The following is a 12,254-nucleotide window of genomic DNA, read 5'->3' on the forward strand; positions in this document are numbered from 1 at the left end:
TCCAGCTTTGCACGGTTTTCGGTAGTGAGTGGATAAATCGGTGCACTACCACTCTTTCCACCATCTGTGCTGGAGAGCTGGTCTCAGGCTGCAGCCATTTTTGCACCAGTTGTAACAGATTGAACATAAGGGACCAGGGAGGTTTTTCCCTTTGGTAGTGCCAAAGGTGCACCCGTTGTGATCGGACTGCCAGGGTGACGCCAAAACGTGCCATAATCTACGTCTTCAACTTGTAGCAGTCCTTGGCATCCTGCAGGGCAAGGTTGTAGTACGCTTTCTGCAGTTCCCCCATAAGGTATGGAGCTAGGACCTATGCCCATTACTCTAGGGCAAGTTTCTCTCTGTCTGCCGCCTTCTCAAATACAGTCAGGAAAGCGCAATTTTCTGTGAGGCCTCCCCTACCGTTCGCCTCATCCGGATACCTTCATTTTGGCTTGTGGGTGATGTCATCTTCCTGGCCTGGACAGTTTTTGCCAGGAGAGCCATCTGCTGCTGATGCTGCTGCTGCTTTAACTCCTGCTGCTGCTGTTAAAACTGCTGGATCAGAAGATTGTTTGTCCCCTGTTGGGTCTGCTGTTGCTACTGCAACTGTAGATTAGCCTGGACCAGTTGCTTAATAAGCTCCTTCATGCTTTTAGACTGTGTTTGCAATGCTTTATTAACATTAACCTGTCTTTTGATATGATTAGTCTCCTCTCTATTCCTGGCCAGATGACACCATGCTGTTGCTCCTCGCTTCTCTGCAGTGGCAGGTATTTGAGGATGAGAACTTGACTTGTGTGCGAATGCTAGCTGGTGATAACATTGAGATTAGTAAAGACTTGGACCCTGGAGATTTGAGCCAGTATAGCCCTGTACCTAATTTCCTCCACTGCAAGTAAGTATTTATCAATGTATATGGCTTCTAATGGTATGTTCACATGTGAGGGAAAAAATTCTGTGTAAATTTTGTCGCAGATTTTGATGTGGATTTGTTGAAAGATTTCCCACCTTGCTATATAAAGTGTGAAATCCTCAATGAATATCTGCACAAATTTGATATGCTGCTGATTTAAATGGAACCTGTGAGTCGATTCATGCTGCCCAAGCCACAGGCCACATGAATCAGAGCCTGGCTCTGTGATTGCAGACAGTTTTGTATTTGTTTGAAATGCCAGAGTATTTTACAGAAATATAATTAGAAGATCTAGCTAGCCTTTTCCAACACCACTTCAGGTGATGGACAGGACTTTCCCATGTGTGTACATTGGGAGAAACCTGTCAATCAACTAGAGTGATGCAGGGAGAACCTGGCCGAAGACGACTCCGAACTAGTCACCTCTATTACTATGGTCTACAGCTGGATCTTTAAATGGAACCTGTCACAAAGAAAATGCAGTCCAATCTGCAGACATCATGTTTTAGGGCAGGAGGAGCTGATCAGATTAATATATAGTTTTTTGAGTAAAGATTCAGTATAACCAGTGTTTTAATCATTTAATCATTTAATCTTCTGCTCTTTCTGATACTTTAAGTCCAGTGGCCGGTCCTATCAGTGACTGACAGCTATCTCTATATGGACTCTTATACAGAGATACAATGACATGTAAAAGTTTGGGCACCCCTGGTCAAAATTACTGTTATTGTGAACAGTTAAAGGGAATCTGTCACCCCTTTGACGTTATCAGACGTCTAATATGGGCATACAGGTTATATAAATGTAAATCTATACTTACCTGTATGGCCAATACTACAGATCTGTTTGCAAAGAAATCTCTTTTTATTCAATCCGTTTTTCTAGGCTTAATTTAAACTTAATTTAAATATTCCCCCCCCCTCCCCTAACCACCCCTACACGTCACAGGGCTCTGTGACTTGCAGTCTAGAGCTGAACATCCTGCGCATGCACAATGTGCCTATAGCTGAAAGCGCTTTTTTTTTCTCCCTGCACTATTTACTTGTCTGCTCTAGCGCACAAGCGCCGGGAGTCACTGTGACTTCCGCTCCAGTGACCTCCGGCGTGCGCAACAATGAGGTTTGGTCCCCACTTCCTCCTAGATAGTAGGATGCTAAACATGACTCTGTCGGCAAAAATATGGAAAAATTATAGCTATTAAAACATGACGATGCAAAAACTTGTAACTTTTACAATAAAAAGCTTCTTTTAGTTTGTGATAGCTGCCAATCATAAAAACCCAATATAAATCTGGTATCGCTGTAATCCCACCGACTTGAAGAATAAAGTCGCCTAATCACTTATATTGCACGAGGAATGGCGTAAAAAATAAATAAAACTAATTCTTCACCTTCTGTTGATTTGTTCATTCTACCTCCCAAAGATAGCAGTATCACATTTATCTTCCGCTCTGGGCTGAGCGCTGAGCACTTATACCAAGGTTTCCGTGTAAATCTCTGAAATACTTGATTCAGATGGAAACCCCGGCAGAAGATTCCCTATAATGAGGCAGATGGAGGCACTGTTGATGTCGTCTGGCCTATGATCCAGAGGTGTCCGTCTTTTTGTTCGGAGTGCATAAAAGTGCCACAGTTTTGTGAACTTCTGAAAAGAAGGATGACGCTGAACAGAGGCCAGTTGGAGTCCAGAGTAACTCTACTGCCTCATTATAGTGAATGGATCCATCGGGGGTTTCATCTGAATCACGTCACTTGAAGATTTAGATGGAAACCCCGATATAAGTGCTCAGTGTAGATCACAGGATAAATGTGATCCCAAATCTTATGTAAAATATAAAATAAAAGCTTCAACTCCATTCACAAAAAAAACAAGTTCTCACTCAGGTTCATAATCTGTTAACGGAAATATAAAGGGCTTCCACTTTACTGGTAGCACAAAGGCTCTGGAAAAAAGAAATGGCTCCTTGCCCTCCAGAAGAAATCCAGCGAATTCTGTGCTCCCAAATCCAAACGTCCCCCTCCCTTCTAGGCTCCACAGTGTTTCTAAACCACATTTAGCATCCACATGTTTGGCATTCCTGTAGCGATGAGAGCATGCTTAATTTACAGGTGCATGTCTCCAGAAGCACGAGCTGGGCATAACGTACTGGTCACTACAACGTACTGGTCACTACAACGTTTTGGTCACTACAATGGCAGTTTGCAATCTTCACTTAGCAACATCCACTGCTGCTTGTTTCTGGAAAACATGCATGGAGTCAAAATCATCACTATACCTGTAGATAAATTCACAAAGGGGTATATTTCCAAAATGGAGTCACTAGAGGGGGATTCTGCTCTTCTAGCACGTAGAGGCTCTGTATATGGAGTTGACAAACTATTCTAGGAAAATCTTCGCTCCAGGAGGCAAAAAGCGCTCTGTCCCTCCCGAGTCTCGCTATATGGCTAAGCAATACTGCACAGTCACATATCGGGTATTTCTAAATTCAGCAGAAATTGTCGGAATAATTTTGGTGCCATTGTTAGCTATTTCCCAGTGTAAAAATGTAAAATCTGGGGCTGAAACAAAATTTTGGTGGTAAAAATTTAATTATTTTTTCTTCACTGCCCAATGGTATAAAATGCTGTGATACACCTATGGTGTCAATATGATTCCCTAGATGAATTCATTGAGAGGTGTAGGGTTAATAAACTTCTTGAATGTGATATTGAGCACATTGAGGGGTGTGGTTTTGAGAATGGTATCACTTTTTGGTATTTTATGTCATATAGACCCCTCAAAGTCGCTTCAAATGTGATGTGGTCACTAAAAAAATGGTTTTGTAAATTTTGCTGTAAAAATGAGAAATCACTGGTCAACTTTTAACCCTTATAACTTCCTAGCAAAAAAAATTATGTCTCCAAAATTGTGCTGATGTAAAGTAGACATGTAGTAAATGTTATTTATTAACTATTTTGTATGGCATAAATCTCTGATTTAAGGGCATAAAAATTAAAAGTTTGAAAATTGCAAAATTTTCACAATTTTCGCCAAATTTTAGATTTTCTCACAAATAAACGTAAGTCATAACAAATAAATTTTACCACTGTCATGAAGTATAATATGTCACGAACAAACATCTCAGAATCACCTGGATCTGTTGAAAAGTTCCAGAGTTATTACCTCATAAAGTGACACTGGTCAGAATTAAAAAATTGGCCTGGTCAGGAAGGTGAAAACAGGCTTCGGGGCGAAAGGGTTAAGCTATACCTTCTTTGAAATGTTGGAGAGCTTCACAGAAAATATATACCTGACATGCATGCAGCCAGACCCTGGTTAATGCTGCCTGTGGTTTGGTCAGCATGAATCAAGTGACAGGTTCCTTTTAAAAACCTACAGCACAGGTTAATTTTCGCACAAAAATTATCTCTAGACTGTAATACACTGAAAGATGGAAAATCTGCAGCAAATTGCAATGAATGAACAAGTCCAAGAAGGTCGATTTCTAGATAGGTTGAAGAATTGTTTTGTGGCACTGTTTTTGGACCTTTCAGATAGTTAATATAATTGATACCTGTGCATGTGTTTCAATATAACTGTGTTACTTGCGCTTTAAATACATACAGGGGCGGACATATCATTGGTGCAACCTGTGCGACCGCACAGGGGCCCAAGAGATAAGAAGGCCAATCTCTACCTCCAAAGCAGGTGCAATTTTGCATTTTTAGGAGCTCTTGGGCTGAAAATGGCCCACATATTGTTCTTGCACAGGGGCCCTTTTCTGTCTGTGTCCGCCAGTGAATACATATGTGTACTAATTAAAAGGTTTTTACCAAGTAGGTCAAGCTGATAAACCAAACTTTGGAAGCCAATTCCAAAATTGGGGCTCTATAGAGCCACATCTGAATGGAGTGGAGTTTGAGCATGTGCCACCTCTGCTTCATTTATTGTCTTTGATGCTGCTGGTGAAAGAAGGTACAGTGTTAGGCTAGTTCCAGCAGTCTCGTATGGGATAAATGGAGCGAAGGTGTGCATGCCCGACCTCTACTCCATTTAGATGAGGCTCTGCAGAAACCCTTTTCTTTTGATAGCTCTGACTTAAGACCTATGTTTGTTCCGAAATGCGTCAGCAGCTGTTCGGTGCATTTTCAGTGTTTTTCAATAAAGTTTTGGCTTAGTAAAAATCCCAGTGCTGGATTTACATTCATAGCTCAGTAATATAGATATCTAGGATCTTCATTTGCCCCAGAACAGGACACATATGAGCTAAGGCATAGAGCTGCTGGTTTTAGCATTATGGCTTTCTTTCCTATTTATCATGTATGAAAAGCATTTTGGATGTCAGGTATTTCGTATACTACACGTAGGCAATAAGTGACATAGTGTATAGACAACAGGACAGATTTACTGTATTAATACATTTAAAGGGATTCTGTCAAATCCCTTAACTGCTATCATCTGCTACTATAGAGATGTGAGCGCAGATTTATTTAATCTGATCATTTCTTTTATGTAACTTACTAACGCTGCAGTATCTGAAGAGCGAATTTTTATTCCAGTGTTGCATGTGCTAATGAAGCAGGACTAGTCCTGGGGGGGTGTCTCTTCTTCCAGACTAGTCCTGTCTCAGATTTTCTATCCATGCCCCCCTGGGTGTGATTGACAGTGTGCGTAATGGTCCTACCATACCAAGTATTGTAGGCAGGCTTAGAAAATCCATTGCAGAACCAGTCCGGGGGTAGAGAAACCCAGCAGACTACGCCCCAGTCATTAGCACATGTGACGCTGTGGAATAAAAATTTATTCTTCAAACACTGCAGCATTAATAAATTATGTAAAAGATATGATCAATTAAAGAAATCTTTACCCATCTTGCTATGGTGGTTGGGAACATGCAGGGTACTTGAGTATGTGTTTTGAGTTTTTTTTTGTTTTGTTTTTTTAATCTGCCATACAGTTCTAATTTATGGAACTATTTACTTTGTGCTAATTTTTATGGTCCTTAGCAAAATGGCGGTGCTCACGGGATTCTTTGGGGGGTGTCATTAGGCTGCTCTGCGTTATTACCCTATGAGCAATACCCTATTGGTAAAGAACATGAAAATTAGCACCCAAAAAATGCCAATATCTCTTGAACTGTATGGCAGATTTATATAAAAATGGAAAGCTCGGGAGCAGCAGGAATAAACCCAGCCTGACTCACCATATTTGTCCTCCATACTGTACAGGTCCTATCTGGATATGGCTAAAGTGGTTGTATTTAGTTATCACTTCTGGTTCGTGCTGTGTCTGATTTTTATCACTGGTACCACCCGGATTAATATACTCTGTATGGTATACCTGATGGCCTGTTTCCATTTCATGCTGTTTGGTGGTAGCCTCCTGATGAAGCCAGTCCGTCATCTTCTCAAGCTCTGGGACTATCTTATTACCTATACGGCTTTTGTAATTACCATGAAAAACCTTCTTTCAGTAAGTGTGGAAAAATTAGTTCTTGACAATAGAGTCTATTTTAAAATGAATGTGTCATCAGGAAGTAACCTATTGTTTAAATCAAGTTTTTCTGTGATATATATATATTTTTTTTATTTACCGTATTTTTTTATTTTTTTAATTTTATATTCATATCCACGATCTGTATTTAAAAAAAAAAAGAAATATATTTCTAAAAAGCTTCAGTGGCCGGTGTGAAAATTGCATTTTTTTTAAAATTCAGATTGTGATATGAAAAAAAAACATTGCAAATTTTTTTAAAAAATACATTTAAAACAAAAACCTGATTTCAACAATTGATAGAGGATATATTGGATACATTCCCTCTAATAAAATTTTTAGCTCCTCTTTATGTGGTAGTTTTTGGTTTATTTAATAGTGAAACATTTATTAATACATTTCTGACTCTTGTATTTTAGTTAATTTAATTACATCAATGGAAAATGATAAGCTAATTTTATATATACCGTAGTCATGGCGGAAAGTGTTGGCACCCTTGAAATTGTATTTCTCCAGAAAATTATTGCAATTACACATGTTTTGTTATACACAAGTTTATTTCCTTTGTGTGTATTGGAACAACACAAAAAAACAGAGGGCAAAAAGACAAATTGGACATAATTTCACACAAAACCCCAAAAATGGGCCAGACAAAATTGTTGGCACCCTCAACTTAATATTTGGTTGGACACCATTTGGAATAAATAACTGCAATCAATCGCTTCCTATAACCATCAACAAGTTTCTTACACCTCTCAGCTGGAATTTGGGACTGTTCCAGGTCTCTCATATTTGAAGGGTGACTTCTCCCAGCAGCAATTTTAAGATGTCAATAGGATTTAGATGCAGGCTCATTGCTGGCCTCTTCAGAACTCTCCACGGGCTTTGTTTCCATCCATTTCAAGGTGCTTCTTGAAGTATGCTTGGGGTTATTGTCATGCTGGAAGACCTATTACCTAGGACACAAACCCAGCTTTCTGACACTGGGCACTACATTGTGACCCAAATTCCTATGGTAATCTTCAGATTTCATGATGCAAAACAAGCCCCCCAAAAAATGTTTGAATCTCCACCATATTTGGCTGTAGGTTCTGTGTTATTTTCTTTGTAGGCCTCCTTCCATTTTTGGTAAACAGTAGTATGATGTGCTTTATCAAAAAGCTCTGTCTTGGTCTCCTCTGTCCACAGGTTGCTTTCCCAGAAGAATTTTAGCTTACTCACGTACATTTTGGCAAATTGCAGTCTTCCTTTTTTATGTCTCTGTGTTGCAGTGGGGTCCCCCTGAGTCTCCTGCCATAGTGTTTAATTTCATTCAAATGTCAACGGATAGTTCACACTGACACTGATGCACCCTGAGCCTGCAGGACAGCTTGAATTTCTTTGGAACTTGATTGGTGCTTATCCAACATCCACACTATAATGCGTTACAACCTTTCATCAATTTTTCTCTGCTGTCCATATCCAGGGACAATAGCTACAGTGCCATGGGTTGTAAAGTTCTTGATTATGTTGTGCACCGTGGACAAAGGAACATCAAGAACTCGAGATGGACTTATAACCTTGAGATTGTTGATACTTTTCAACAATTTTGGTTCTCATCTCCTCAGGACAGTTCTCTTCTCCTCTTTCTGTTCTCCATGCTTAGGCTATTGTGCACATGGAGCATTTTTTGTGCATTTTGTGAGCATTTTTTCCGAGCATAAATGGTCCAGAAATGCAATGTAATGCTTATCCCAGCATTTCCAGTGAGAATTTGGAAGATCTGTGCATAAGATCAGGAATTTTCCTGACAGAATTTCATGTGCGTTTAAATAAGCAGCATGTCAATTGTTTGTGTGGATTTGCCAGCGTTTTTCCTATACAATGCATTAGAAAAAACGCATGGCAAATACGCAGGCAAAAACGCACAAAAAACGTATGTAAAAGAAAAAAAAGCATCAAAAACGCGCGGAATTTCCGCAGCGTTTTTGCTGCCAAGAGGTGCAGAACCTTACAGAAACGTTGCAGAAATTTCTGCAAGTAATTTCTGATCTTGCGCACATATCCTTAGTGTGGCACACACAGACACACAATGCAAAGATTTAGTTAACTTCTCCCCTTTTTATCTTGTTTCAGGTGTGATTTTCATATTGCAAACACCTGTTACTTGCTACAGGTGAGTTTGAACGAGCATCACATGATTGAAACAAAGTTGTTTACCCACAATTTTGGAAAGGTCCCAACAATTTTGTACGGCCCGTTTTTGGAGTTTTGTGTGAAATTATGTCCAATTTGCCTTTTTTTCTTGCTTTTTTGTGTTGTTCCAATACACACAAAGAGAATAAACATGTGTATAACAAATCAAAACGTGTAATTGCAATGATTTTCTGGGAGAAATACTTCATTTTCTGGAACAATTTCATGGGTGCCATCAATTTTGACCATATATTGATATTTTTTTTTTCAGATCGGGGCTTGTGCTTATCTAGATAAACTGATGAAGAATAATTGTTGGCTCATCCAGACATTTAGTATGTTTTGTACTATCAAAGGCTATGAACTGAGTAAGTTGGAGTTCTACTACATAACTGGTACGTGCAGATTCCTTCTTGACACTTCATCATTAATATCTTGTTGTACAGAAATCCCATCTGATGAGACATGTGAGCTGCCAGAAAATGAAGCAGGCATTGTGTGGGATGCCATCTGTTTTACATTCCTATTGATCCAACGTCGTGTGTTCTCCAGCTATTACTTCCTCTACGTGGTGGCAGATCTGAAAGCCTCAAAACTCTTGGCTTCAAGGTACGAATTCTGTCCCATGGATCCTGCTTCCGGAAAGGAAAAAAAATTGATTTCTTAAATCCATTTTCTTACAGAAGTTGCATAAATCTCTTAATTGTACTTCCAAAGAAAGCAATGAATCAGAGGCTGTTTTAATTGCTTTTTATCTATCTTCTTTTCTTTGTCAACACTCTTAGAGGAGCAGAACTGTTTGAAGAGAAAATTAAGAAAGTAGTAGCTGTTCGCCTAGAAGAGGAAAAGAAATGTTCCCAAGCAATGAAAAAACAGTAAGTCCTTACTAATGTAAGGGTATGTGCACACCGAGTATTATTATGAGGAGTTTCTGGAGCAGAAAAGGAGCAGAAACTCTCCAAATCTGAAAGCTTCTCAAAAACTTGGAGTTTGTGCTCCAAAAACTCATCAAAACGACTCAAGCCCCGATTCATCATTGTGCCTATTTTTTTTGTCTAGTTTTGTGTGTTTTGGGGCTTTTTTTGTCATCACCCAATTCATTATTCTATTTATGCATTTTTTAAGTCCATTTTACATATACTCGCCTGTTTTTGTTTTTTTCACTTTGTGGTGATTCCAGATATTGTCTCCTGATTCATCAAATGTGACTTTCTAGAAAGTCGCAAAATTTGGTGCAACTCAACTTCAGTCTACCCCTGGTGTAGTTTGCTCAAAATGGTTAATGACAGGAAAGAAGCCCTTGTTTTTATAGTTTGCACCAAATTCATGAACCATGCGCTCCATTTTGATGAATTTGGCGCAATAAACGTTAGCGAATACCTCAAGAAAAAAAAAGACTTAATGATGAATTGGGACCTCAGTGTTGAGATGCTGTTGATCTAGGTGTCCACTATGACATTTTTCCTAATCCTGTAAGCACCAGTTTACATGAGTGATGTGTGCATGAACCTCGTAGTGTAAGTGGACTGTTTTCTTCATGACTTCATATGGGTATGTCATATAAATCTGCAGGATGGAGCAAATCAAATTGAAACAGAAGTCAACAAATGATGAGAAACCAGGGAAGGACAGCGGAGGAGAGGATACGTCTGAGGCGTCAAAGGACAAAGGTAAAAACTAAGTTTGCAAGAAGAATATGAAATATCCTATTTGTTAAAGGGTTGCCTTTCCTTGGGATATCTATACTAGATCAGTAGGAGTTTAAGGCCACGGCCCCACTATCAGTATTTGGTCAGTATTCGATCAGTATTAGTGATGAGCGAGCGTGATCATTTAACCCTTTAAACAGGCTATCCCTGCATGTGTCACAGCTGTCTAACAGATGTGACACATGCAGCCGCAGCGGCTGTTATTGAAATGCCAAGCACGCCGAAACTACTCGGCGAGTACCCGAGCGTGCTCGTTTAAAGGGTTAAATGAGCACGCTCACTCATCACTAGTCAGTATTTTTTCTAAGGAGTGGTAGCCAAAACCAGGTGAGGAACAATCAGAGAAAACATATAAAAGAAACAAGTGCACCAATTCTGCATTTATCACCCACTCCTGGTTTTGGCTCCCACTCCTCAGAAAAAATACTGACCGAATACTGACCAAATACTGATAGTGGGGCCGTGGTCTAACTCTCAGAGTCAGCATCTCCAGTCATTTTTTCTGGCACAACACGATGTGTGAAAGGGGTGCAGCTCTTTTGGGAGTGTCACTGTCCCTTTAAGCAGCTTATCGGTGTGGGTTAGGAAAATTGGACCTACATCGATCTAATATTGATGGCCTATACCAAGGGTGCTAACTAGTGATGAGCGAGCATGCTTGCTATTGCTCGGTGCTCGCCCGAGCATCTCACTGTTCGAGATGCTCGGCGCTCGCCGAGTATTTCTGGGGTTGCTCGGCGGGAGCTCGGGTCTCCTCCCTGCATGTTTAGCCCTCTTTACAGAACCGATCAACATGCAGGGATTGCCTGCCACTCATTGTAATGCCGCAGCCATGGTGGTTGTGGCATTACTGTGATTGGCTGGCCGCACAGCATCATCGGGTGTATATCAGAGCTGGCGCCGCCATGCTCGTCACAGTCACTCCGGATCAGACAGTGTAGGGAGAGGTGCTGCTGAGCTAGGGAGAGATTTGCTTGTTTCTAGTTAGTGTATGTGTACAGACTATATTAGAGACACATATCCATCTCAACAAACAGTCCTTCTGAGGACTAATCGATCTGCAGAGATGTCAGGCAGGCAGTGTATATAGGCAGGCTGGCAGTGTACAGTCATGGCCAAAAGTTTTGAGAATGACACCAAAATTATATTTTCACATGATCTGCTGACCTCTGGTTTTTATTAGTGTTTGTCTGATGTTTATATCACATACAGAAATATAATTGCAATCATATTATGAGTACCAATAGGTTATATTGACAGTTAGAATGAGTTAATGCAGCAAGTCAATATTTGCAGTGTTGCCCCTTCTTCTTCAAGACCTCTGTAAATCTCCCTGGCATGCTCTCAATCAACTTTTGGACCAAATCCTGACTGATAGCAGTCCATTCTTGCATAATCAATGCTTGCATTTTGCCAGAATTTGTTGGTTTTTGTTTGTCCACCCGTCTCTTGATGATTGACCACAAGTTCTCAATGGGATTAAGATCTGGGGAGTTTCCAGGCCATGGACCCAAAATCTCTATGTTTTGTTCCATGAGCCATTTAGTTATCACCTTTGCTTTATGGCAAGGTGCTCCATCATGCTGGAAAAGGCATTGTTGGGCGCCAAACTGCTCTTGGACGGTTGGGAGAAGTTGCTCTTGGAGGACATTCTGGTACCATTCTTTATTCATGGCTGTGTTTTTAGGCAAGACTGTGAGTGAGTCGATTCCCTTGGCTGAGAAGCAACCCCACACATGAATGGTTTCAGGATGCTTTACAGTTGGCATGAGACAAGACTGGTGGTAGCGCTCACCTCTTCTTCTCCGAATAAGCTGTTTTCCAGATGTCCCAAACAATCGAAAAGGGGATTCATCAGAGAAAATGACTTTGCCCCAGTCCTCAGCAGTCCACTCCCTGTACCTTTTGCAGAATATCAGTCGGTCCCTGATGTTTTTTCTGGAGAGAAGTGGCTTCTTTGCTGCCCTCCTTGAAACCAGCCCTTGCTCAAAGAGTCTCCGCCT

The 12,254-nt window shown here is 40.4% G+C and overlaps 1 protein-coding gene across 1 annotated transcript in view; it reads left to right on the plus strand.

Annotated features, from left to right (window-relative positions):
- The window catches only part of LOC141271488 (piezo-type mechanosensitive ion channel component 2-like), a 143,756-nt gene that overhangs the window by 79,241 nt on the left and 52,261 nt on the right, over positions 1-12,254 (plus strand). Inside the window, exons 25-30 of the mRNA XM_073681553.1 lie at positions 712-877; positions 6,103-6,346; positions 8,814-8,910; positions 8,989-9,151; positions 9,328-9,417; positions 10,115-10,212. Coding sequence (XP_073537654.1) covers positions 712-877; positions 6,103-6,346; positions 8,814-8,910; positions 8,989-9,151; positions 9,328-9,417; positions 10,115-10,212 — 858 coding nt within the window. The remainder of the gene's footprint in view (positions 1-711; positions 878-6,102; positions 6,347-8,813; positions 8,911-8,988; positions 9,152-9,327; positions 9,418-10,114; positions 10,213-12,254) is intronic.

Source organism: Phyllobates terribilis, unplaced genomic scaffold (assembly GCF_046119375.1).
Source record: "Phyllobates terribilis strain yellow unplaced genomic scaffold, ASM4611937v1 Scaffold_5__5_contigs__length_657084704, whole genome shotgun sequence".
Lineage (NCBI taxonomy): Eukaryota > Metazoa > Chordata > Amphibia > Anura > Dendrobatidae > Phyllobates > Phyllobates terribilis.